The sequence below is a fragment of the Sebastes fasciatus genome, chromosome 22 (assembly GCF_043250625.1).
Source record: "Sebastes fasciatus isolate fSebFas1 chromosome 22, fSebFas1.pri, whole genome shotgun sequence".
NCBI lineage: Eukaryota > Metazoa > Chordata > Actinopteri > Perciformes > Sebastidae > Sebastes > Sebastes fasciatus.
The window spans coordinates 17829607-17855986 of NC_133816.1; the positions used below are offsets into that span (position 1 = coordinate 17829607).

The 26380-nt window shown below is 39.6% G+C and overlaps 3 protein-coding genes across 13 annotated transcripts in view; 1 reads left to right on the top strand and 2 right to left on the bottom strand.

The window, feature by feature from the left end:
* Positions 1–416: 416 nt before the first annotated feature.
* LOC141760249 (ribonuclease P protein subunit p20-like) lies at positions 417–3182 on the bottom strand. Its single transcript, XM_074622901.1, has 2 exons — positions 3053–3182; positions 417–1452 (listed from the first exon to the last, which is right to left on the bottom strand). The coding sequence occupies exon 2, from the start codon at positions 1398–1400 to the stop codon at positions 945–947; it is 456 nt and encodes a 151-aa protein (XP_074479002.1). The 5' UTR covers positions 1401–1452; positions 3053–3182; the 3' UTR covers positions 417–944.
* Positions 3183–4185: 1003 nt separating this feature from the next.
* Positions 4186–26380, top strand: part of LOC141760589 (up-regulator of cell proliferation-like) — a 71479-nt gene continuing 49284 nt past the window's right edge. For 4 of the 11 annotated variants that reach the window (XR_012592401.1, XR_012592402.1, XR_012592400.1 and 1 more), the window contains exons 1-5: positions 18139–18160; positions 22263–22340; positions 23520–23601; positions 23694–23954; positions 24237–24491. Coding sequence is in view for 6 of the 11 variants with exons in the window: in XM_074623500.1 (XP_074479601.1) it covers positions 22299–22340; positions 23520–23601; positions 23694–23954; positions 24237–24491 (640 nt within the window). In the remaining 5 variants the exon portion in view is untranslated. Of the gene's footprint in view, positions 4428–6282; positions 6345–6466; positions 6573–6692; positions 6755–7860; positions 14403–18138; positions 18161–22262; positions 22341–23519; positions 23602–23693; positions 23955–24236; positions 24492–25639; positions 25748–26380 lie in introns of those variants that run through there. The other 7 variants (XM_074623501.1, XR_012592403.1, XM_074623502.1 and 4 more) reach the window with 7 other exon arrangements.
* On the bottom strand, positions 15871–16946 carry LOC141761207 (ribonuclease P protein subunit p20-like). Its single transcript, XM_074624539.1, has 2 exons — positions 16940–16946; positions 15871–16826 (listed from the first exon to the last, which is right to left on the bottom strand). The coding sequence occupies exons 1-2, from the start codon at positions 16944–16946 to the stop codon at positions 16522–16524; spliced, it is 312 nt and encodes a 103-aa protein (XP_074480640.1). The 3' UTR covers positions 15871–16521.

Genomic DNA, 26380 nt, shown 5'->3' on the forward strand with positions numbered 1-26380 from the left:
ACAGCTGCTCAGAGACGGCAAGGCTCCAGCTCGTCTCTGATTGGTTGTTTCCATCCGGTCTGTGAAATCTTGCAGATGCCGTTAGGAGCACCGGAGTACACAGAGGCACGTTTTTCAGATTAACTGTCTCATGCACTACTGTCGGGATATAGTGACTGTTTTATAAAAATAACTTTTTTTAAATCATATTTGCTCCAACTTGCCTGCTCCAGCTTTAAATGAGAGCATCCATTCAATCCTGATCAAATTTACCTGCCCTTGATGTAGAGGTGAAAGTTAAAGATACATTCCAGTCTTTTTTATTTGTTATATTATTTATTTCTTGTCAAGAAATCAAATACATCATCTTCCTGAAAACTGTTCATTACATATTCATTTTGAACATGAACACCAGCAGTTCAATGCTCTGAAACCACATTTAAATAGATCTATACTGACATCTAGTGGACATTTACTACAACAACACCGGCTTGAAATTTAAACTTAGGATTCCTCAGGTTTTCCAGATTTGTAGCTTTAACATCATACAGAAATGAAACACTTGTAAACACTTGCACAGGTCCTTAGTTGGACCTTAAAATTAAAGACACTTGTTCATCTACATTTGGCACAGCCATGTTTACAAGTATTAAATTAAACGGAGGTTTCCCCTGGTGAACACCACTGTTGCTTCAAGACATGCAAAGTGAACGGCAACTATTTGCAATTGACAAAACACATGACAGAAGAGCGTAATATATTTAGATTGGAGTATTCCAACACAGTTAACTGATAAACATACAGCCAACATACTGTATATTGTCTGCTCCCATCTGCAGTCTTCTGCTGCTGTCAAAGATCTCCACACACACAGTCCCATCAGACAACAATGTTATATCTGTCCACTGGTTTATGAGGGAAATAGGACTCATGGAGAACCTCTGCCTGACACAGCTCTACTCAGATCACTGAGGGTCAGGGTAGAAAACCTTAATATGAATGGCTGAGTTGTTGCGTGTACGCGTCATGGGCTCCCCGGCCTCATCGGGATCTTCAGGCTCCAGGTCGTCCACGAGCTCCACCGTGGAGGTGTTGGCTGCCAGCTGCAGCGCCCCCTGGCTGCTGGCCTGCAGCTGGAGGGCGATGTTGATGGCCCTGTTGATGGCCAGGCCCAGGCCGTGGACACAGATCTCCCTGTGACCCCCACCCTCCAGCAGCTTCTGACAGCGCGCCAGCTGAGCCCGGAAGTCAGTCTTCATGTTGACGTAGACGTCGTTCCGTCTCTTTGGGAGTTTCCGAGGGAGGCGCTTCCTCAAGGTGTACTCCACTGGGTCCATCTCTACAGCCGGAGAGGTGACGTCAGTGTGCGGTGGGGCTGTCTGAGGGATAGAGGACATTCCTGGGTTGCGTGGCTCTGTCATGTTTCTCAGTGGATGTATGTGCTTCGGCAGCAGCTGGGGTTAAACGAGGAAGCTGAGAAAATAAAGTTAGTGGACAGAAGTTGATGAAACGTGATCATGAAACCTTACTACAAACAAAGATATCCTATTCGGGCTGCGTCTAACAATTCTTTTCATCAACTCTTAATCTGGTGATCCCGTTTTCAAATAATCATTGGTCTATAAAATGTAAATACTAGTAAATAATTCCCATCACTATCTTCCAAAGCCCTGGGAAATATCTTCAACATGTGACAAACAGTCCAAATCCCAAATATACTCAAGTTAATATCCCATGGCACAAAGAAAAGCAAACTACATCATATTTTGCATTTTTGCAAATTAATAGATTATCATGCAGGGTAGATGATTCATTTTCTATCAATCGTCCAATAGTTTCCGCTCTACATCTTTAATCCTTCAGTAAGTCTTCTGAGATTACTACAGTAAAACTGCAACTGTAAGTCAAATAATCGATCAACAGAAAAATGTACTACTATTTTACTTACAGATTAATTTAAAATGCAAAACATTTCCTAATTCCAACTTGTCCAAAGTGAAAATTTGTCTCTTTTTTATGTCATTGTAAACTGAATTTATTTGGGTTTTCACTGATGGTTGGACAATTGTTGACATCAGCTTGGGCTTTAGGAAATTGTGATGAATTTTCCAACATTTTATATACCAAACGATTAATGGAGAAAATAATCAGCAGATTAATTAATGAAAATAAGCGTTAGTTAAAGCCCTATCCTAAAAAGGGACACCACAAATAAAAAAACTGTACCTTAGAAATACCATACTACAACACTGTTAATGGAATGGATTTATAGCAATTCAATTTGCTTTATTGGCATGACAATATTGCCAAAGCGTCAATTCAATAATAAATAAAAATAAAAAAAGAACAAAATAAAAACAAAAAAATACTTTATTCTCATAATATTATGACTTTATTCTTGTAATATTATGACTCTAATTCTCGTAATATTATGACTTTAATTCTCATATTAGGAGTTTAATTCTCGTAATATTATGACTTTATTCTCATAATACTATAACTTTTTATCTCGTAAACCTGTGACTTTATTCTCGTAATATTATGACTTTAATCTCGTAATATTATAACTTTATTCTCATAATATTATGACTTTATTCTCATAATACTATAACTTTTTTTCTCGTAAACCTATGACTTTATTCTCGTAATATGACTATATTCTCATATTATTATGACTCTATTCTCATATTTTGACTTTATTCTCTAAATCTCAGATTTTTCCCCCTCATTGTGGCTCTAATACTCCATCATACCATAGACCTTCAACAATGATAAATAAAAATGAAAACATAAACACTAAACTGTTATTCATTTCCATTTCTATACCTCCACAGAGAGCCACTGGAGAGGAGCTGAAGAGCCTCATGTGGCTCCAGAGCTGCAGGTTGCTTAGAGACCCACTGGAGGAGAACATCTAAACGTTGTTTTCTTTTGCCTAATATCCTATTTCCAAGTGTATCTTGGCGACCTCACAGATGTGTCATTAGTGGTACAATGCAGTGGGTGAGCTCAGCTAGTGAGCTAACTGTGTAATTGACGGTGAGTAGAGCATCCACATGATGAGCACACTTACCTTCAGAAGATGATGTCAAGGAAGAAGAGGCGGCTTATCTCATCACTAATGTCCGAGGTGCATGCATTTCTGTAACAGCAGCATTCTGCTTTAACCACACTAGCTGCTTCTGCCTCTTCTTCTTCCTCTGTGTTTATTGGAGGTTGTCAAACTAGCTCACATGTGCATTACCACCACCTACTGGACTGGAGTGGGGAGCAGTAGATTGGCAGGAAAAATAAATAAAATAAATAAAATAAATAAAATAAATAAAATAAATAAAATAAATAAAATAAATAAAATAAATAAAATAAATAAAATAAATAAAATAAAATAAATAAAATAAATAAATAATAATAAAAACCAAACAATAAAATAAAAATTAATAATTATTGATAATAATAACAATAATAATAATGATTAAATTCTCTCCATTATTCCTGATGCCCTTAAGTAATTAGCTAGTGTGGAGCAGTAGATTGGCAGAAATAAATAAATAAATAAAATAAATAAGACAGCAGAGTCATTATTATCAATTAACAGTATTGATCTGCCTCATAAATTCTTCACATCCTTATATAATGTCACAGACTCCAAAATTATTTTTCTCATTTTCGCATCTTTCTCACTAGTAAATCCATCATACTAGACATAACAGGTTCCTCAATTCACTCAATTGTAATAAGTGATCATGTTACTACGTCCTCACATCTCCACAATAAGCAATTCCACAAACAAGCCTCCAGATGGCGCTTCAATATTTCAAGTCAAAGACCCAAACTCAACAATATTACTCTGGGAAAATGCAAAAACAGTAATCCGAGGGGAAAATAATCTCATATTCATCCTACAAGAAGAGAAAAGAGACCGCACACGAAACCAATTTACTGTAGAACTAAAAATCAAATCTCAACAGAATGACACACAGCTTTTAATCAAGCAAATAAGACATGACCACTTTGAATATAATAACAAATCAGGACAATATCTTGCAAATCAACTTCAACAAAAGGAGAAAACATAAGTGGGTAACACCCTTATGTCACCTAAAGACATTATTTATTTACATACCAGACAGCGAACCATAACTCAGTGATATATACAACTTCTTTCATAATATACACCTAGCTACCCACATTAACTGCAATCTACCATCTGAGGTGGCTTTGATCCAGTATTATGGAGCAGTTTACTGAAAACAGAAACTTGGTTTCCCGAGAAACCGCATGCTCGAAAGTGAAAGTGTCCTCACCCAGCAGAATATAAAGGGGAGGTCTGCATTACAGGGTCTCCTTTTGCACACACAGGGACGTGTGGTGCGCACAGGAGAAGTACTGAAAAGAAACTCCTGCATTAAAGGACTGAAGTTTACCATGGACACGTCTCTTCTACTGAGGTGGGTTGCTATATGCTGCTGTTTTTGTCCTTGATTGTTCCGTCATGTGCCTGATGGGAGGACCTGAAAAACTAGACGAACAACATTAGTAACTGCTTCTTCTGTGAACTCTCTCAAACTTGGCAACCTCAGCAGGAAGTTATTTATTTATTTCACGGATCAATCTGATTTCTTTTGACTGTGATCGAGCTTCTTTCACAGATGAACAGATGTCGAGCTGTTACTGCTTTTAACTAGCCCACATTAGAGTCATACTACCAGGCCCAGCCAGTTGCAACGAGTAGGCCTTATTTATGATATATATATTGTCTAAGCTACTAAACAAAGTGTTATTAGCATTATTGTGGTGATTTAAATGCTTTAAGTGCACATATTCGGCTGCTGTTAACCGATGATAAGTGAGACAGGAGGTGAGACAGGAAGTGTGATCTGTGGTGTTTTACTAGTTCAGCAGTCAGATTAAATTTACATAATTAATTTGATATATATATCAATATCTCAGCAAAATATTATATCCATAAAATGATATGGCTTTAAAGAAAACCTTCTTATACTTTTAAAGATACCGATTTTAAAACATATTTGACTACTATTGAAAAATTAAAACTATTAGATTAGATATTTCAAATTTAGTATTTTTTAGTTTTTATTATTCATCTTTTCCTTGCCTTACATTTATTTGTTATATAGTTTATTTTATTTTTTATATTATTATTATTTATTTTTTTGTAATGACAAATCTGAACACGTTTATGTAACTACTGTTACAAAAAAAAGAAATACTAGTTCAGCAGAGGGAGGCAGCTGCATTTTAGACGAAAATGCACTTTGTTTTACCTCTCATGTATTTGTTGGAATTAGGACATTTTACATATTCACTATGTCAACCACCAAGCAAATGTATGGCTGGTGGTGTAAATGTAATGAAGACTCTCCCCAAGAAACCATTAAAGGTCTTATTGATAACTTTTTTATGTCGACAAATATAAAAAAACAAAAAAAACATCTGCAGAGCCTTTAGAAAGGTGCCGAAAAAAACATAACTATTACAATTATGAATTAATCGTTTAAAAAAAATTTGGCGGTTCCAAAATTAATGTTTTGTTTATCTCTGTGGAAGATATCTGATGTCTGGTTCCCACTTCTAACAAGGCTTGTGAGCCAATAGCAAAACAACGTTGGTATCACGTGATATCTCTGGGTCGTCAGTTAGTGTGGAATTAATTGGTCTAGATTAATGGCCTAGCAACGACTTGTTGTGAAGTAAATGCAATGAAACGGGGGAGGGAGAATGCAACATCTAGTGGCTGAATGTTATCAATAGCACCTTTAAAGCTGCAGTTGGTAAATTTTTAGCAAATATGATAAGTTATTTTTATAAAACTGTCACTATATCCTGACAGTAGTAGAGACAGATAATCTGTGAAAAAATCATGTTCCTCTGTGTCCTCCTGTGCTCCTAATGGCAAAATTTACCAGCGCCGAAGAAAAAAAAAACAGTCAGAGCTGTACTGCTGTTACTGTAATGCCTTTTTCTCACCTCAAATGTTTTCAGAAACATATTTTAGTGTACTGTTTAGCTGTAAAATGAGAAAGTTTGCCATGTTAAAAACAATCGAGCCAGAACCGAGCACCGCCCACGGGCCGTAGCAAGCTCTCATTTTACAGCTAAACAGTACACTAACATTTTTTTTGAGGTTTAGAAGTGTAGAAATGATCCACAGCCTTAAATATGCCCACATAAGCTACGGTTCTGGTTGAGGTTCATGTTTTTCAAGGTATTTTAAACTTAACAAGATATTATTATAGCACTTGGGGAAGAAAGTCTTATAGACTTGTCTCTTATTACTTTCAGTGAGAAGCTGTTTGAATAATCTCGACCAAGTGCGGGTGACTGAGACGGTGTCCACAATGGAGGTAAACAGCCAGTTTGTATGTCTCCAACAATAATGGAAATACTAGTATCTTAATAACTAATGTTTATGGGATTATGAGTTGATTCTTCACACCTGAAAATGTATATTTTCTCTTTCGTCAAGGGAATGGGTGATGAAGATTCATCTGAAGATCTTTACCGTGCAGCAGCAGAGAACACTCCATCGACTCCATGGTCCGACGGCAAAGATGACTGTCAACATACAAGTGGTAAAAGTCAGCTTCATACAATCTATTGTTCAGCAGAAAAGGCACTAAATGATTTAGTCTGTAAGTAGCTGTGAATACAATCATTAATATTACCACCATTATTATTGCTGTTATTTCCACAGAGCCAAGCCCCACTGTGAAGATGACAGACCATCGTGGCAATAGCAAGTCTGTCCACACAAGTAAGTAAAAAAAAAATTTAAAAAAATGAAGCAATAGGTTCACCAAGTTCTTTTTGCTGTGGCCCTGTTCTGGGTATTTTTTTATGCTAAATGCAGTACCGGTTTCTGGACCATGTTTGTCATTGTTTTGTGTTGTTAATTGATTTCCAATAATAAATATATACATACATTTGCATAAAGCAGCATATTTGTCCACTCCCAGGTTGATAAGAGTATTAAATACTTGACAAATCTCCTTTTATGGTACATTTTGAACAAGTAAAAAAATGTGTGATTAATTTGCGATTAATCACAACTAATTATTTTACACATTTGACAGCCCTACTATGTATACATTATCATTTGAATATTGTTATAAATTAAAACATTTACTTTGGATAGGGATGCACCAATACCACTTTTTTTTTCAGACCGATTACAAGTACAAGTACTTAGATTTGGGTACTTGCCGATACGAGTACTTTTCTGTGCCAAGAGACCCTCGTTAACAGCCAGCTGGAGGGTGTGAGCGACACGCGGCAGGCTGGGGAGTCCCACATACGAGGCGGTCTGCTGCGGCCGGCTCTAGGTCGGCTTAGAAAGGCTCGGGGCGAAGGTGGCTCACAGCCACACCTATACAGTGCTCCCTGCCCAGACCTCGCCGCATTGTGGACAAAGGGCTCGCTGCGCCCTCTTTCCCCGCTGGGGAGGGACGGCGCCCCCTGCTCCTGGTGCAACTGTCAACTGGGGTGGACTGTCCTCAGTGCCCCAACCGCGTCGTGCCACCAGGGCGGAGTTCGGCCCACGTAAAAGGCGCCAGGGGTATGCGGCGATGTCGGCAACCCACCTGAACCGTGTTGAAACATGGACCAAGGAGTCTAATGCACAAGCGAGTCAGAGAGTGCAAGCAAAACCTTGTGGCACAATGAAAGCGAGTGCCGGTGCGCGCCGGCTCAGGTGGGATCCCGGCCCAGTGGGGTCGGGCGTACCACCTGTCCGTCTCATACATGAGCACAGTATCGGACCCGATACATGATACTGGTATCGGTGCATTCCTAACTTTGGATGCATGTTTTATGGAAACACCTATGATTGGTTTGAAATAACAAACGTCTTCATATCCATAGAGACACAACTGGATATGTTATTGGAGGATCTGGGGTTGGAGCAGTTCTACCCAGAGAAGCTATCTCTGAGAACAATACTTCAGCTTCACGAGAGGTCCATTACTGATGAACCTGCGAAGTGTAACTCAGATCTTCCATGGTATTTTCTGAAGAAACTGATGATGGTTAATGTGACAGCTAGGAATGTGAAGTGTACACCTGCATGTGAGTCAAACTGTGATGCTGCATCAGAAAAGTCAGAGTTAGATTTTGATAATCTATTTGACAGTATGCATTCAGGTGACAAGCTAAACCCCCTTGACATAATCACTGCTCTCTTTCTGTGTTCTGATGGTTTTGTACAGCAGGAAATGGCCCTCAAAATGTCTATGTGTCAGTTTTCTGTGCCTCTGTTGCTTCCCAATTGTGACTCAAAGCAGTGCACACTCATGCTTTGGGCCATGAGAGACATTGTTAAAGAGTACAGACCTCAGTCACTTTCAGAATCCAAGGGCTTTATTGAGGACAGAATTGTTCTCTCTAAACTTCCAATGATATCTTTTGTGAGACTGGGTCAGTGCTCCCTGTCCAAGTCAGAGATCCTCAATAAGCTTCTGAGCAATTCTCAGCAGTACCACGACACCTTTGTTCATCTTGATATGGAGTGTGGTGACAGTCCAAGGAGAATATCTGATGGATTGGCTGAAATAACTTGGTACCTTCCTTGTGGGAACAAAAACATGGATGTCTTCAGTGAGCCAGTAGCTGTAGCTAACCTTCGTGGGGACGTTGCTTCATTTGAAACACAATTTTCTTTTTTGTGTCAGACATCTGCAGCAGTTTTTGTGTTCTTTGACACTTTGGATTTTGATAGCAAGCTGCTTACCAACCAACACCACAAGGCACAGATCTTCTTGGTGGGTAACCATCAAAGCAATCGCTTCAGTACAGAGGATCTAAAAAAGGTAGCGACCAAGTTGGGCTTGACTAAGAGCAACGTCCTTTTGAAGGGTAAGCACGTGAATGATGCAGACTTTGTGAAGGATTTGCGGAAAAAAGTCAGCAATGTACTTGAGAACTCAAAGATGAAGATGGGAGTTGAGCAGATGGCTGACATTGCCCATGAACTGGGCATCTGGGTGGATGAAGACTCTACAGAGTGCCAGACTGCCAAGAAAAATGCAGATGCCATCACTGCTGAAATTCAAGACATCCTTAAATACAAAGAAGCTCAGCTACCCTTGCAAGGCCAAATATGGAAGGAACTGGCTCGCTTAGAGAAAGAAGAAGTTCGGCTTCGAAACGTTGGATCTGAGGACATAGAAAAGTACAAAAGTGATCTTCAGGTAAAGAAAACAAAACTGCGGGAAAAACAGAACTCCTATGACATGTCAGATGCAATGTCATGTTTCATCAATGCAATATCAAGCCCAGGGATAGAGAGGTGCTATTTCCTGAAATGGATGCGAATGAACCTCGATAACGTATCTCGGGACAAACTCTCTGGCCTCAGGGAGCAGTACAAAGAAAAATGCAAAAACTCTGAGAACAAAGAGGAAATCAAAGACATTGACAGACAACTTTCCAACAGCTCACTGGGGACTGAGCACTTCTTCCGTGAAATGGGTCAGATCTATGAAGCTTCGCTTTCCCTCCCAGAAACAGACCGATCACGTCAACAATTACAGCATCTGCCCAAACTATGTGCAGAATTGTTACGTGAAGGATTTCCCCTTGAGCTTGTAGATGGAGATGCATCCAACATACCTCTCAGATGGGTGAGTGACGTTCTCTCTCAGCTCAACAACTTGGTGTTTCCTAAGAGCAAGATACTGGTAGCCACAGTACTTGGAGTGCAGAGCACAGGAAAGTCCACTCTCCTCAACACCATGTTTGGAGTGCAGTTTGCTGTCAGCAGTGGTCGATGCACTCGAGGTGCCTTTATGTTGCTCATCAGAGTCGATGAAGATTTAAAAAAAGATCTCAACTGTGACTTCATGGTGATCATTGACACCGAGGGCTTAAAGTCACCACAGCTTGCACATCTGGACAATAGCTATGAGCACGACAATGAGCTTGCAACACTAGTTGTGGGGCTGAGTGATATCACCATCATCAATATTGCAATGGAGAATGCAACAGAAATGAAAGACATCCTACAAATAGTTGTACATGCTTTCCTCAGGATGACAGAGGTGGGCAAGAAGCCCAAATGTCAGTTTGTTCACCAGAATGTGTCAGGTGTTTCAGCAAATGAGAAGAACTTACGAGACAGGAAACTGCTCTTGCAACAGTTAAACGAGATGACCCAGGCAGCAGCCAAAATGGAAAAGAAGGAGGAGAACAAGAGCTTCACTGATGTGATGGAATACAGTCCAGACACTGGGAACTGGTACATTCCTGGACTCTGGAATGGAAACCCACCAATGGCAGCAGTCAATGCAGGGTACAGCGAAGCTGTATATGAGCTCAAGAAGAACATAATCCAAATTTTGGGAAGTTGTGAGTCATCTGCTAATAATATCTTGGAGTTCACAAAGTGGATGGAAAGCCTGTGGAACGCAGTCAAGCATGAAAACTTCATCTTCAGCTTCAGAAACAGCCTGGAGGCTGATGCATACATGAGGCTGTGTAGAGAATTCAACAAATGGGAATGGGAATTCAAAAAAGAAATGTACACATGGGTTACAAATGCTGAAACAAGAATTTCCAATTTTGGTACAGTTGCTCTGAAATCTAAGATATCTGACATGTCAGAATTTCTCACACATTTGAAAAGTGACGCGTGCACAGTGCTGTCTAAATGGGAGACAAGACTTCTTGAGAATCTGGAACAGTACTTCAAGCAAACAGAGGGTCATGTCTATCTAGTTGAAGGACACAGAGGGAGCTTTGCAAACAGTGCAAAGAGCCTTCGACGAGAAATGCAGAACTCTGTAGTTAATCAGCTCACAGCAGCAGCCGACATCAGACAGGGAATGGCAGAACTGGATAGAATCAAGGAGAACCACACAAAAGAAATAGAGGGGAGAGTATGTGCATTGATTGATCAATGTCGGGAGAAAAAAGTCCAAATGAAAGAAAAAGAGCTGGACGATGAATTTGACAAGATGTGGAATGAAACAGAGAAGGAGCTGTCCTTTTCAGAAATGGAGGTCAAGGACATTTGCAGCAATGTGTCTCTACACCTGAGAACAAATGTATTTCAAAAGGGAAGCTATGCATGTGAATTGCTAAGTCAGAAAAAGCTGCAAGATTGTGGACTGGAGCCTTTCAAATACACACCTGAAGGATTTATAAGGCAAGCTATAGACAAAGTGGACGAGTGGTGTGGAAACAAGTGGTTAAGCTGGCTAGGTCACACAAAGGCTGTACAACAATTTGCAGACAGCATCATAGCGAGTTGCAAACAGCGTGTGAGTGAAAAAATGGGAAGAAAAAGCAATTACCACGACACTTACATCCAGGAGATTTTAAACATGATTGATGAGAGGCTGGAAAACAACCAGGATGTTAAGACGGACACTGAGTTTGAAGTTTCTCTGAAACAACACATCTGTGGAGATGCAGCCAGACAGTTTCAGAAAATGCATCAAGATTTCTTACATGCGAATGATCCCTACAGATGTCTGAATCAAAACAAGGAAAAGTTCCGTGCTGATTTTAAAGACGTGTTCCAGGAACGAGACCAGTGCCAGAAGAAGGCAGAAGAATTCACAAACCAGTGCTTGAGGCCTGCAGTCGAAGACTTTGTCAACCGTTCCTTGGGTCCTGACATCATTGGTGAAATGCTGACAAGTGAGCAGTTCAGCACACGGATGTTCTTCCAATATTCAATTTTACTGGATTTGCTCTCTTTGAATAACTTCCACTGTTATGAAAGCTATATCTGCTCATATGAGGAGTATGTAAAGGAATGGATAATGGACCAAATAGTGGAACGCTTCTCGAATGTGTCTACGAGGTTTGAGTTTGAGGATCGCCACGTTCAGTCAAGTATCAACAGCATAAATGCTGCTATCAACAAAGCTAAAACAGAAAAGAGTGACAACTTGGAGATATTCGTTAAAGATGTCTGTCAGGAACTTGGTGATAAACTGGTCATTTCCCAACATGCTCTTGGTGCTTTCATGATCCTGAACAATGCTGACCAGGAACAGTTTGCTCACTTTCTCACTGAGTGTCTGAAGGACATGGCAGAAACTCTGAGAGAGAAGTTTAAAGAAACAAGCATAGAAATGATATTAAAAAATCTTCATGGGAAGCCTCAGAACGAGCTTTTCACCAAACTGATTGGATGTGGTAGACAGTGTCCATTCTGCAGAGTGCCTTGTGAGGCAGGAGACAGAGCCCACACTGAGCACTGGGCTTCACTACATCGGCCACAAGGTCTGGGTAGATTCAGTTGGAGTGAGACAGAAGAACTTGTCACTGACATATGTTCTTCCTCTGTGACCAGTCGCAAACGCTTCCGCTGCAGTGCCACAAAGGGTGAATTGCACCCCTACAAGCGTTACGCAGACATTTTCCCAGACTGGAGAATCGCTCCAGTTGCAAGCCTTCAGGCATCAGACTACTGGAAATATGTAATGGCAAAATTCAACAAGCACTTTGCCGAAGCATATGAAGCAAAGCCTGCTGATATTCCTTTTATTTGGAAACTGATCACACGTAAGCAAGCAGAGAAAAGCCTCAAAGTGTCATTCAGCATCAAGTGAGAGACCACATGCTTTGTGGTTACAGAAGCGTACGCTATCCTCACAGACATTCATTATCCTCACATGGATATTTTGATCTCACTTGTTTTATATGATATAGAGGAGAATCACAAATAGTAACATTCTGTATATAAGATGACACGGTTGAAGATATTGTGAGTACAGCTCGCAACATGGAGACACAAGAGAAAATCACTCTCTGAATCACTTTGAATCAATGTACATGTCAGAGAACCAGTAATTATGATATGCGATTGTTTACTCGAAAGTAAGAATCTATTTCTTTTTGTTTCTGATGCAAAACATTTACATTTTCAATCTATTAAGAGATCATTCAATCTAAATGTCAACATATAGGTGCAAGTTTTCTTTTTTATTTAATTGAGTATGTTATTTTCTATATTCAAAGTTTGTAATGTTTGTTTATTTTTTTTAATCATCAGTGTATACTGTATGTGGTATGGTCAACATGTATACATAACAGAAAGTTACTTTCTTGTAAAGTATCTGAGGCAAAATATTAACTTTTTCCCCCTTTTTTAAGACACTGCTCAGTCTTTATGTGGTATTGTCATAACAGAACAGGATGTTTTTCTTGTGTCAATGTTACTCGAAATTTAGAATCTATTTGTTTTTGTTTCTGTGAATATATAAAAATGTCTGATGCCAAATACTTACATTTTAATTCAGACTAAATGTCAACATGTAGGTTATACTGTACATAATTTCTTAACTAATTGAGTATAATGTTATTTTCTTAACTCAACGTTTGTAATGTCTTTATTGTTATTCCACTTCCAAATATTTACATTTTCAAGTTCATGTGATCTGTTTTACTCCAAATTGGTTTTGTTTTGTTTCTGCGACGTATCAAATGCCACATATTTACATTTTTGAATCATTCCGTCTATACTGTATGTGGTATTGTCAGCATGTGTACATTACAGAAAGTTTGTTTTAATCAAGTATGATGTGTGATTAGAATCTCTTTGTTTTTGTAAAGTATCTGATACAAAATATTAACTTTATTCCTGTTTTTTTAGACACCGCTCAGTCTCTATGTGGTATTGTCAGAACAGGACAGAACTATATTTTTTATTTGATTGTTTAGTTGAAAGCTAGAATCTATTTGTTTTTGTTTCTGTGAATATATCTAAATATCAGATGCCAAATACTTACATTTTCAAAAGATCATTCAGTCTAAATGTCAACATGTAGTTGTGACATGATGTTTTTTTCTCAACTAATTGAGTATAATGATATTTTCTAAACTCAAAATTTGTAATTCCTTTGTTTTAATTTCAATGAAGTATCTGATGCCACATATTTACATTTTTAAGTTCATGTGATCTTTAACTGCAAATTTTAAATGTTTTTTTTTTCTGTTAATCAAACAAAAGATCATTCAGTCTACTTGTGGTTTCGTCAACATGTACTGTATGTATAACAGAAAGTTTGTTTTAATCAAGTTAAGTATGATATGTGATTTTTTTTTTACTTTCTTGTAAAGTATCTGATGCAAAATATTTACTTTATTTATCTTTTTTTAAAACACCGCTCAGTCTTTATGTGGTATTGTCATAACAGAACAGTTCATGTGAGTTGAACGAATGATCATTCAGTCTACATGTACTGCATGTATTACAGAAAGGTTGTTTTAATCAAGTTGATATGTGACCTTTTTTTTAACTCAGAATTTGGAATATCTTTGTTTTTGTTTCCGTAAAGTATCTGATTTAACATATTTACATTTAGAAAGAAATCAAAAATATAATTAATCATATATATTGTTATGTATACCTACTCACTTCTGTCAACTGATTCAATAAAGAGACAAAATCGTCAGACTGGCTATGAATGTCTTTAATGTTTCCCAGATCAGAATCACAGCATACAGTGTATAATAACTTCTAAAGCAAACAGAAATACCATCACCTCATTTATTTATATAGTTTTACTATACTTTTTTTTTAATAATCATCTTTTTTAAAATTCCATTATTTAACATTTTTCTTCATCTCAAGTCTTGGGTTTCTGAATTCAACAAAGAATGTAAAAACAAGACAACAGGTGCAACTTCGCAATCGAGACCAAGCTCTAGATTTAAAGCCAGTGAGGGCGTTATGTGTCATTGTCTTTGCCATTGTGGGGTGTTAACCATGTGCTTACACGCACCACTGACCTGACACAGGATCTCCGTGTTTTTAAATTGTGTTGTGCGAGTGCAAGATGTTTTTAAGGATGTTTGTACATGTTTTCTTTCCTGTTATTTGTTTGTTGTTTTGTCCCATCACTGTATCATTTGCTATTTAAATACAAAATATTATTCTTGGATAAAGAAAGGATAGATGGAAACACAACAAGGGGAAGTCTGTCCATTTCATTCATTTGCTTTGTCTTGAGGGTCGGCGGAGTTAACGAGCAAGCTTCTGTGGTTCAGAGGCTGAGAACAAGCTGCTATTGGTCTTAAAGCGGCAGTAGGCAGAAGAGTTTTGGCATCATTGGGCAAAAATTCCATAATAACCTTTCAGCAGATTGTAATGAGAGAAAACTAGACTTCTGCACCTCCTCATGGCTGTTTTCAGGCTTTAAAAAACCTAGCCCGTGAAGGGAGACTTAGACCAATCACAGGTCATTTCAGAGAGAGAGCGTTCCTATTGGCTGTTCATTCAACGGAGGCAGCTGTCAATCACTCGCAAACTCCGATCAAACGGTCAAACTAGGCCGCGCTGATCAAATATGAATTAATATTCTGTTACTGTAATGCCTATTTCTCGCCTAAAATGTTTTCAGAAACACTATTTGCTCCGGCTGGTGGGCGGTGCTTGGTATTTCCTCAACTGATCTCAACATAGCTGCCGGGTCACACACTTTCTCATTTTACAGCTAAACAGTACACTACAAGATGATTCTGAAAACATTTGAAGCAAGAAATAGGCATTCCAGTAACAGAATATTGATTCATATTTGATCAGCGCTGCCTAGTTTGACCGTTTGATTGGAGTTCACGAGTGATTGACAGCTGCTCAGAGACGGCAAGGCTCCAGCTCGGCTCTGATTGGTTGTTTCCATCCGGTCTGTGAAATCTTGCAGATGCCGTTAGGAGCACCGGAGGACACAGAGGCACATGTTTTTCAGATTACCTGTCTCATGCACTACTGTCAGGATATAGTGACTGTTTTATAAAAATAACTTTTTTTAAATCATATTTGCTCCAACTTGCCTACTCCAGCTTTAAATGAGAGCATCCATTCAATCCTGATCAAATTTACCTGCCCTTGATGTAGAGGTGAAAGTTAAAGATACATTCCAGTCATTTTTATTTGTTATATTATTTATTTCTTGTCAAGAAATCAAATACATCATCTTCCTGAAAACTGTCCATTACATATTCATTTTGAACATGAACACCAGCAGTTCAATGCTCTGAAACCAGATTTAAATAGATCTATACTGACATCTAGTGGACATTTACTACAACAACACCGGCTTGATATTTAAACTTAGGATTCCTCAGTTTTTCCAGATTTGTAGCTTTAACATCATACAGACATGAAACACTTGTAAACACTTGCACAGGTCCTTAGTTGGACCTTAAAATTAAAGACACTTGTTCATCTACATTTGGCACAGCCATGTTTACAAGTATTAAATTAAACGGAGGTTTCACCTGGTGAACACCACTGTTGCTTCAAGACATGCAAAGTGAACGGCAACTATTTGCAATTGACAAAACACATGACAGAAGAGCGTAATATATTTAGATTGGAGTATTCCAACACAGTTAACTGATAAACATACAGCCAACATACTGTATATTGTCTGCTCCCATCTGCAGTCTTCTGCTGCTGTCAAAGATCTCCACACACACAGTCCCATCAGACAACAATGTTAAATCTGTCCACTGGTTTATGAGGGAAATAGGACTCATAAAGAACCTCTGCCTGACACAGCTCTACTCAGATCACTGAGGGTCAGGGTAGAAAACCTTAATATGAATGGCTGAGTTGTTGCGTGTACGCGTCATGGGCTCCCCGGCCTCATCGGGATCTTCAGGCTCCAGGTCGTCCACGAGCTCCACCGTGGAGGTGTTGGCTGCCAGCTGCAGCGCCCCCTGGCTGCTGGCCTGCAGCTGGAGGGCGATGTTGATGGCCCTGTTGATGACCAGGCCCAGGCCGTGGACACAGATCTCCCTGTGACCCCCACCCTCCAGCAGCTTCTGACAGCGCGCCAGCTGAGCCCGGAAGTCAGTCAGACAGCGAACCAGAACTCAGTGATATAAACAACTTCATTCATAATATACACCTAGCTACCCACATTAACTGCAAGCTGAAGCACCAGATAAACACCGGAAGAAATTCATGAAGCACTCAGGCTAACACCTGTCATTCCATCTTTAATACATATTGATCAAACAAACATAGTATAACATGCACAGGGTATTCAAAACAATGCATAACTCAGAACAACGAGGAAACAATAATAGCTTCGTTAGATGCAGAGAAAGCTTTTGATGTTTTTATTTGGCACTCTACAAAAAATTGCATTCGGAGGGTCAGATAGCTATGTGTTAATATCTCCACCAAGCTGTCAGAGCTGCTGCACTTGAACTTCATCTCACTTATCAAAACAATTGAACTGAAGATGGACCGAACAGATTGATGAATCTACCAATCTCACTGGAAGAAGTGCAGTCACCAAGATGAAAATACTACCCAAAATAGAGTGCCTTTTTTCAGTGAGTCCAGTCCACCCACCCTAAACACGGTTCAACTCTTTAGACTCAACTCTAAATACATTTCACTGGAAAAAAATTAAAAACTTATAATTAAACTGACCACATTAATTTATCAGAACCTCCATAAAATACCGTAACTGCTTTAAAATACTACTATAGCTACTGTACAACTATATATACATATATACATATACAGCGGGTAAAATAAGTATTGAACATGTCACCATTTTTCTCAGTAAATATATTTCCAAAGCTGCTATTGACATGAAATTTTCACCAGATGTTGGTAACACCCCAAGTAATCCATACATACAAAGAAACCAAAACAAATAAGTTCAGACATTAAGTTATGTGTAATAATGTGAAATGACAGGGAAAAAGTATTGAACACATGAAGAAAGGGAGGTGCAAAAAGGCATGGAAAGCCAAGACAACAGCTGAAATCTATCAGTAATTAGAAAGCAATCCGGCCCCTTGTCAGGGCAAATTAATATCAGCTGGTTCAGTCCCAACTGATGGCCTATAAAAAGGTGTCTCAATATCAAGGTGTCACACAAGAAACATCTCATGAAGAGTAAAAGCAAAGAGCTCTCTCAAGACCTTCGCAACCTTATTGTTGCAAAACATACTGATGGCATTGGTTACTGACGCAATTCTAAACTTCTGAATGTTCCAGTAAGCACTGTTGGGGCCATAATCCGGATGTGTAAAAGAACATCATTTCACCATAAACTGGCCAAAACCAGGTGCTCCTTGCAAGATTTCTGACAGAGGAGTGAAAATAATTATCAGAAGAGTTGTCCAAGAGCCAAGGACCACTTGTGGAGGGCTTCAGAAAGACCATGGACACGTCTCTTCTACTGAGGTGGGTTGCTATATGCTGCTGTTTTTGTCCTTGATTGTTCCGTCATGTGCCTGATGGCAGGACCTGAAAAAACTAGACGAACAACATTAGTAACTGCTTCTTCTGTGAACTCTCTCAAACTTGGCAACCTCAGCCTGCAGTTATTTATTTATTTATTTCACGGATCAATCTGATTTCTTTTGACTATGATCGAGCTTCTTTCACAGATGAACAGATGTCGAGCTGTTACTGCTTTTAACTAGCTCACATTAGAGTCATACTACCAGGCCCGGCCAGTTGCAACGAGTAGGCCTTATTTATGATATATATATTGTCTAAGCTACTAAACAAAGTATTATTATTATTATTGTGGTGATTTAAATGTTTTAAGTGCATGTATTCGGCTGCTGTTAACCGATGATAAGTGAGACAGTAGGTGAGATCTGTGGTGTTTTACTAGTTCAGCAGTCAGATAAAAATTACATAATTAATTTGATTAATATCTAAGCAAAATATTATATCCATACATTTATATGGCTTTAAAGAATACCCTTTTATACTTTTAAAGATATTGATTTTAAAACATATTTGACTATATATATATACATATATATTCACGATTTTGTCTGAGCTACTAAATAAAGTATTATTATCATTATTGTGGTGATTTAAATGCTTTAAGTGCACGTATTTGGCTGCTGTTAACCGATGATAAGTGAGACAGTAGGTGAGACAGGAAGTGAGATCTGTGGTGTTTTACTAGTTCAGCAGTCAGATGAAATTTACAAAATTAATTTGATTAATATCTCAGCAAAATATTATATCCATAAAATTATATGGCTTTAAAGAATACCCTTTTAAACTTTTAAAGATACAGATTTTAAAACATATTTGACTACGATTGAAAAATTAAAACTCAAATTCTATTAGATTTGACATTTCAAATTTATTCCCATTGTTTAAATGACCCATTGTTTTGTTTTTAAATTTATTATTATTCATCTTTTCCTTGCCTTACATTTTATTTGTTTTATATTTAGGGCCCGAGCACCTCTAGCCACGAGTACCCTATTGAAACTGTAGGAATTCTTTGTCTTGTTCTTTTTCTCTCAAATGAATCGCCTTTTTGAAGGCCTTAACATGCTCAAAAAGTTGTTAAACTTGTTACACTTATCAGACGCGGTGAAAAATTTGATATTTTAAGAGTCTCGGGCTTGGGTGTTGCAAAATGGCTCGCTAGCACCCCCAGAAAGTTGGAAAAATTGAGATCCTCGCTCTGGTTTCACCTACATGTATGGAATTTGGCAGACAGATATAACATGTGGAGACGCACAAAAATGCTTCTTGGAGGTATGCCCAAAACTCAACAGGAAGTCAGCCAGTTTGAATTTAATGTGCGATTTTTGCCCATTTTCAGCGTTTTATAGGCCGTGTACTTTAACACACTTCTCCTACAGATTTAATCGGATCGTCTTGAAATTTGGTCAGGAACATCTTAAGACCTTGAGGATGAAAAGTTCAAATGGTGAGTTTTCACTGAACTACCGTGACAGCCATTTTGAGCCATTTGCCATGAAACAGGAAGTTGTTGTAACTCCACTGTACATAGTCCGATCTGCCCCAAATTTCTCAACCATGATAAGGGTCCAGTCCTGATGTCATGTACATGTCCATATTGACTCACACTCATAGCACCCCCTTCTGGCAACAGGAAATGACATGTTTTACATTTTAATGTAATCCTCCTAGCAGGCTGACCAGATCTACCTCAAACGTGGTCAGAAAAGACTTAAGACCTTGATGATGCATTATTGTGAAGACAATTATTATTATTGATTCACCATGAAACAGGAAGTTGTTGTAACTTCAGCATACTTTGTCAAATCTGCTCCAAATTTCTCAGCCATGATGGTGGTCCAGGCCTGAGGTCATTTTCATGTCAATATAGACTCATAGCCCCTCCCCAAGACGTTAGCCCGCCTTTCAGAACTCATGGACCATTTGTCCTACAGTGTGTTCCAATCCACGTACTTCCAGAAGTACACTTCAATGTAGTGCACGAAGTGCACTCTGTACTTACTTGAGTAGTGCGTGAAATTCAACGGGGTAGGGTCATCTCAAATCGAATACTCTGCGGCGCGCTTACCGGAAATTACGATCGCAATATTTCCCCGCGGCTCGCTACCCGCCAAAATATCTTCTTCTTCTTCAGGGTTTTACAGAAGCTGGCATCCTTTGTGTTGCACAGCTGCCTCCTTCAGGTTTTACCCGTCCACTACCTGCCAAAATATCTGCCTGCTTTGTTGATCAAGAATACACAGAAAATTAAAGCAAAGTGGAAATTAGGTTTCCAACGTCGTCGCCTACGCCTACGATGTGTCCTCCTGTTGGCTGAAAATGCATCGGTATGTTTACGTATTGTATTGTTTTATTCTGTTATCTACGTAGCCCATAGACATCTATAAGGTATGTTGTTTAGCACCGCAAAAGCTCCTGCATCATCTGCCGCCATTTTCACATGTTTGAATAGTGGTCGTGGTCCCGCCCCTTCCGCTACGTAGCCAAGATGGCGACAATTGAGTATGAAAAGTGTCCAGCGTTCAACACTCAACGATTTGACCATTTTGAGTACAACATTTGAGTACTTACAAAATAGTAAGTGTAAGTACGGAAGTACGCGGATTGGAACACACTGCTAGACTCTTGTGGGAGGTGTCATTGAACTCAGCAGAGTTCCTGTTTCATTGGTATTGTTATCCCCACGCCCTACACATTAGCCACGCCCCCTTTCATAACTCATGAACCGTTTGTGGTAGAGTCTTGTGGCAGGTGTCATTGCGCTCATCAGAGTTCCGGATTCATTGTGCCTGGCCGCGTCAGTCGCAGTCCCGCCAGTACCCCCGACGCGCGGGAAGGTGCGAGGGCCCGTTCATCGCTGCTTGCAGCTTTCATTGTTTTTGTTTCTGTGAATATATCTAAATATCTGATGCCAAATACTTACATTTTCAAAAGATCATTCTGTCTTAATGTCAACATGTAGTTTATACATGTTTTTTCTTAACTAATTGAGTATAATGTTATTTTCTTAACTCAAAATTGATAATTTCTTTGTTTTTATTTCAATGAAGTATCTGATGCCACATATTTACATTTTTAAGTTAATGTGATCTTTGAGTGCAAATTTAAAATGTTTTTTTTCTGTAAATCAAACAAAAGATCTTTCAGTCTATACTGTATGTGGTTTTGTCAGCATGTATACATGACAGAAAGTTTGTTTTAATCAAGTTGATATGTGACCTTTTTTTACGCTTTTTACTTTAATACTGTATTAAATATTTGCCTGTACTTTTCCTAGTCTTAAAAATTAATGGTGATCATTGGTACACTGTATAGTACACAGACATGGTCAGCTATACAAGGGAAATCAAGCTTTTAAGTGAAGATCTGAGTAATTCTAAATCCAACTCATCTAAATTTTTCAGAATGTTACAGATCATACTGTACTGTTAAAAACTTGTAATGCATTACATCAACTTCTTAAAAAATGGTTCAAATGTTGTCAAGTGATGTGATAGACGAAGGGCTACTGTATGAGGAATTTGTATTTTTATATATATACAGTATATAACTCATTTACCCCTGAGCTGTGAGTGTGAGGACAAACGGAGTTCACTCCAACACAGAGCCGGACTGGAATTGAGCCAAAGTTTCAATTTACTGGAAGTCAAGCCTATTCCTGAGAAACAAAACAGAACGTGTCTTCACTTGGCAGAATAAAAGGAGCTTTATCCTCAGGACTAATACTTAACCTATAATAGAATATTGCATATATAACAGATACAGTTTTTTTTACCATGGATAATCTACAAAGGTAGCCAAAAATGTATGTGTCAGTGACTGTTTTTCCCTCTTTTAAGAAATGGTGTTCAAATGTAGGCTTAGCCTAAAACAGAAGTATGTTCTATCTGTCCTTTACAGTATTACAGCTGATTACAGTATTTTTGCTTTGGTCTATATTCTAGACTAGCAGGCTACAGAGTAAATGTAGCTGTGTGATTTCTGTTTAATATCAATATTTATTGGAGAAGAAGGTGTTAACAGGGTTCTTTTCTTTTACTTTCAGTGAGAAGCTGTTTGAATAATCTGGACCAAGTGTGGGATGGCTGAAAGTGTACCCACAATGGATGACTCCGATGAGGAGGTAAAAAGCTAGTTTTTAAAACTCTAAACTTAAAGCTGCAGTAGGTAGAATTGGAGCAAATATGATTTAAAAAAAGGTATTTGTTTTATAAAACTGTCACTATATGACCGACAGCAGTGCATGAGACAGGTAATCTGAACAAAATCATGTGGCTCTGTGTCCTCCGGTGCTCCTAATGGTGTCTGCGAGATTTCGCAGGCCGGAGGAAAACTCAGAAACTCCGATCAAAATGTCAAACTAGGCAGCGCTGATGAAATATGAATGAATATTCTGTTACCATTATGCTTATTTTTAGCATAAAATATTTTCAGAAACATCTTGTAGTGTACTGTTTAGCTGTAAAATCAGAAAGTTTGTGACCCAATGATGCCAGAAACATTCTGCCTACTGCCGCTTTAAATAACATTACAATGACAAGCCACATACATGTTGTCCTTTCAACTACTGTTGGATAACTATCATTGTGAATGGAATTATGAATTGCTTCATTATACTTTAAAGGGACTATTTGTAACTTTGTACGCGCATAAATGTAGCGGGTCGTCACACATGCGCGCTCGCATATGCGCGTTCGCGTGTAGCCGCTGTACCCTCCTCCTCTGCCTGCTCGCCTTCACTCAGACAGCTCAGCTCGCTCCACCTCTAGACGTGAACGCGCGCTCACTCCACACTGCAGAAGAGTTAGTTTAGCTCTGAGAATATCTAGTGAATGTACAGGGGACGTTTGTGCAGAAATAAATGCTGCAGCTCCTCCAGACCAACAGAGGTTTTCCATGTCTTGTGAAGTGAGGGAGCTCTACAGAGATTTACGTTGTCTGCTCTCTCCGGCTGCGGGCGGAGAGAGCAGGGAGACACGCTGGAGAGCCCCGCTGTCTCAGCCTCCACTTAGGCAGGAAAAGCCAACACTAGGATCAGATCTAAATCATGTTCATGGAGAGACCTTCGTCTGGTCAGCTAACATTACTGCCAAGCAGCTAAAATATAGAGTGATATTGTGGTTTTAGCTGACTTGTGTCGCCTCACTGTTTTGAGTGATGCTCGTTCAGATATATTGAGAGCGAGCAAGCGCGAGCCCGACGCTGACTTTCGTTGATTTCACGGCCACAGGTGTCGCTGTTAAGAAGCATTTCTGAAAGTTACAAATAGTCTCTTTAAACTGCATTTCTCTCCATTACCAAGGAGTTCCATGATGCGCCCGATTCCTTCTCTGAGCTTTCCTGTGAGGAAGGAGAGAACACTCCACCAACACCACAGTCTGACTGTAAGTGTGACTGTCAATAATCCAATTTAATGACTAAATACATGCTGTAATGTGGAGATACTGAGATCTACCTCTCTCTTCCCTTATGACAGGTGTCCCTCCACCAGGAGAAGTAAAAGTTCTCAATGCTGGCCAGGACACTGTTACTCTTGGCTTTTCACTCACTGACTCTGTTAGGTATAAACTGCAATTAGGTTACACCTGTGACACCCAGAGAGGCAGTTTAATCACAGAGGAATCCAGCACTGTGGAGGTTAAGGGACTGATTCCTGGGAATGAGTATACTTTCAGCATCGTGAGGATTGCAGCCGATGGAAATCGAAGCAAAGCGACCTTGCTATCTGTCTTCACAGGTAAATCTGAAGAAAAAAAAGTGTTGTCTGAATGGTCTTTTGGCTCATAACCTATACAAATGTACTTCTTACTCTGAGGTATGCTGTCAATGTATGTTATAAATGTTTGTTTCAGACTAACAAGATGGTAAATTGTATTTCTACAAATTAAGTGCATGGTGTGATTATGGATTTGTCTTTTACCAAACTTTTACAAAGTCAAGTTGCACTTTAAATTGCAGACAAACATTGCTGGAACTTGAATTTCCAGGTATAAGTGAAACCATTATACTGTTCCCACAGAGCTCAGCCCTCCTGTGCAGATCACAGTCTATCAGGTCAGCAGTGAGTCACTGTCTCTGCGTTGGGACCGCCCTGCTGGTGAGGTGGAGAGTTACATTGTGACTTGTTGCCATGGGGTAGACATTGTGGAAGAGTTAACAGACACAAACAAACTGACTCTCAGCAACCTGAAGCCAGGAGTGTGTTACTCTCTGCTGGTTTCACAACTCAGGAATGGCAGAAGAAGCAAGCCAGCTGCAACATCTGCCCACACAAGTAAGTGAAATAACATTATTGCAATGAATTTTCTAAATAAAGTCACAGACTTAGGGGCAATATATACATTTTTACCATGACTCTGCAGAGGTTTCCAAAAGAGGAGAGAAATGAATTAGATGGAAGCAAATGCAACACTGTCTGTAGAAACATTAAAGCTCAATTAAAGGGACTGTCTGTAACTTCTTACACGTATAAATCATTGCCGGTCGGTGTCCCATTCGCGCTCGCGTGCGGCTACGCTGTTCCAACAAAAACTACACGGAAGCACCAAAACCGCAAAGTTATATCTAGTGAAGCCCATCTTGCAAAACAGTGTTGGCTCTTCCTGCTTCGGCCTCCTGACCGCGGTCAGAAGACACAGGGGAGACCGTAGCTTTGGTCTCCAGGGCCGGAGTCGATCCTGTACTCTGCTCCTCTGCCTGCTTGTCTTCACTCACACACCGCGCTCGTTCTCACTCGCTCTCTCGCTCTCACTCGCTCTCTCGCTCCACCTCTCACGTGCATGCGCGCACACTCCACACTGCAGAAGAGTTAGTTTAGCTCTGAGAATATCTAGTGAATGTACAGTGGAAGTTTATGCAGAAATAAATGCTGCAGCTCCTCCAGACCAACAGAGGTTTCCCGTGTCTTGTGAAGTGACGGGGCTCCGCAGCGAGAAACGTTATCGTCTCCGACCAAAACGCCAGTGTCTCCCCTGTTCCCTCCGCTAGCGGTCGGGAGGCTGAGGCAGTAAAAGTTAACACTCGGATCAGCATCGATTCATGGAGAGACCTTCGTCTGGTCAGCTAACATTACTGCCAAGCAGGTGAAATATAGAGTGATATTGTGGTTTTAGCTGACGTGTGTCGCCTCACTGTTTTGAGCGATGCTCGTTCATGTCTATGTAGAGCGAGCACAAGCCCGAGCGTGAGCAACAGGACGCTGACTTTCGTTGACTTACCGGCCACAGGTGTCGCTCTTAACAAGCAATTTCTGATTCTTACATAGAGTCCCTTTAAAGAAGCAGTAGGTAGAATTGGAGCAAATATGATTTAAAAAAGTTATTTTTTAAAAAACGGCGCTATATCCTGACAGCAGTGCATGAGACAGGTGAATTGAAAAAAAATCATGTGCCTCTGTGTCCTCCGGTGCTCCTAATGGGATCTGCAAGATTTCACAGACCGGAGGAAAACAACCAATCAGAGCCGAGTTGGAGCCTGCCGTCTCTGAGCAGCTGTCAATCACTCACAAACTCTGATCAACTGTCAAACTAGGTAGCGCTGATCAAATATGAAACAATATTCTGTTACGTTAATGCCTATTTCTCGCCTCAAATGTTTTCAGACACATCTTGTAGTATACTGTAGCTGTAAAATGAGAAAGTTTGTAAGCCATGTTGTGATCAGTATAGGAAATACCAAGCACCGCCCACCAGCCGGAGCACAGCCAATAGGAACGCTCAATAGGAACGCTCTTTCTCTGAAATGACCTGTGATTGGCCAAAGTCTCCCGACACGAGCTACATTTATTAAATCCTGAAAACAGAGCCATGAGGAGGTGCAGAAGTCTAGTTAACTCAGAACACTTAACCCAACCGGCCTATTCAGTCTTCTTAGGTGTACATGCAATAGTTCGGCATGTATGGGAAGTGTCGATGTCAGCAAGTATGTATGAGAGCTGCATCAGGCTGTAATGCTTCCATTTTGATTGCTGGCACTTAGTTTGGCAAGATATAAAAGCTAAGAAGGTGAGAGATGGCCAGAGCCTTTGTCAGTGTCTGACTTTAAAGTGCAAGGCTGTGGCTATTTCCTGGAGGCAGCACATACCAGTGTAGACACAGTACGAATCAAACTTGCAAAAGATTTGGTTTAAAAGAATCGGTCATTCATTTTAGTGTACCATTCTTG

Coding starts and splice junctions, on each gene's coding strand:
- LOC141760249 (XM_074622901.1), bottom strand. CDS start 1,400: ATGACAGAGCCACGCAACCCAGGAATGTCCTCTATCCCTCAGACAGCC.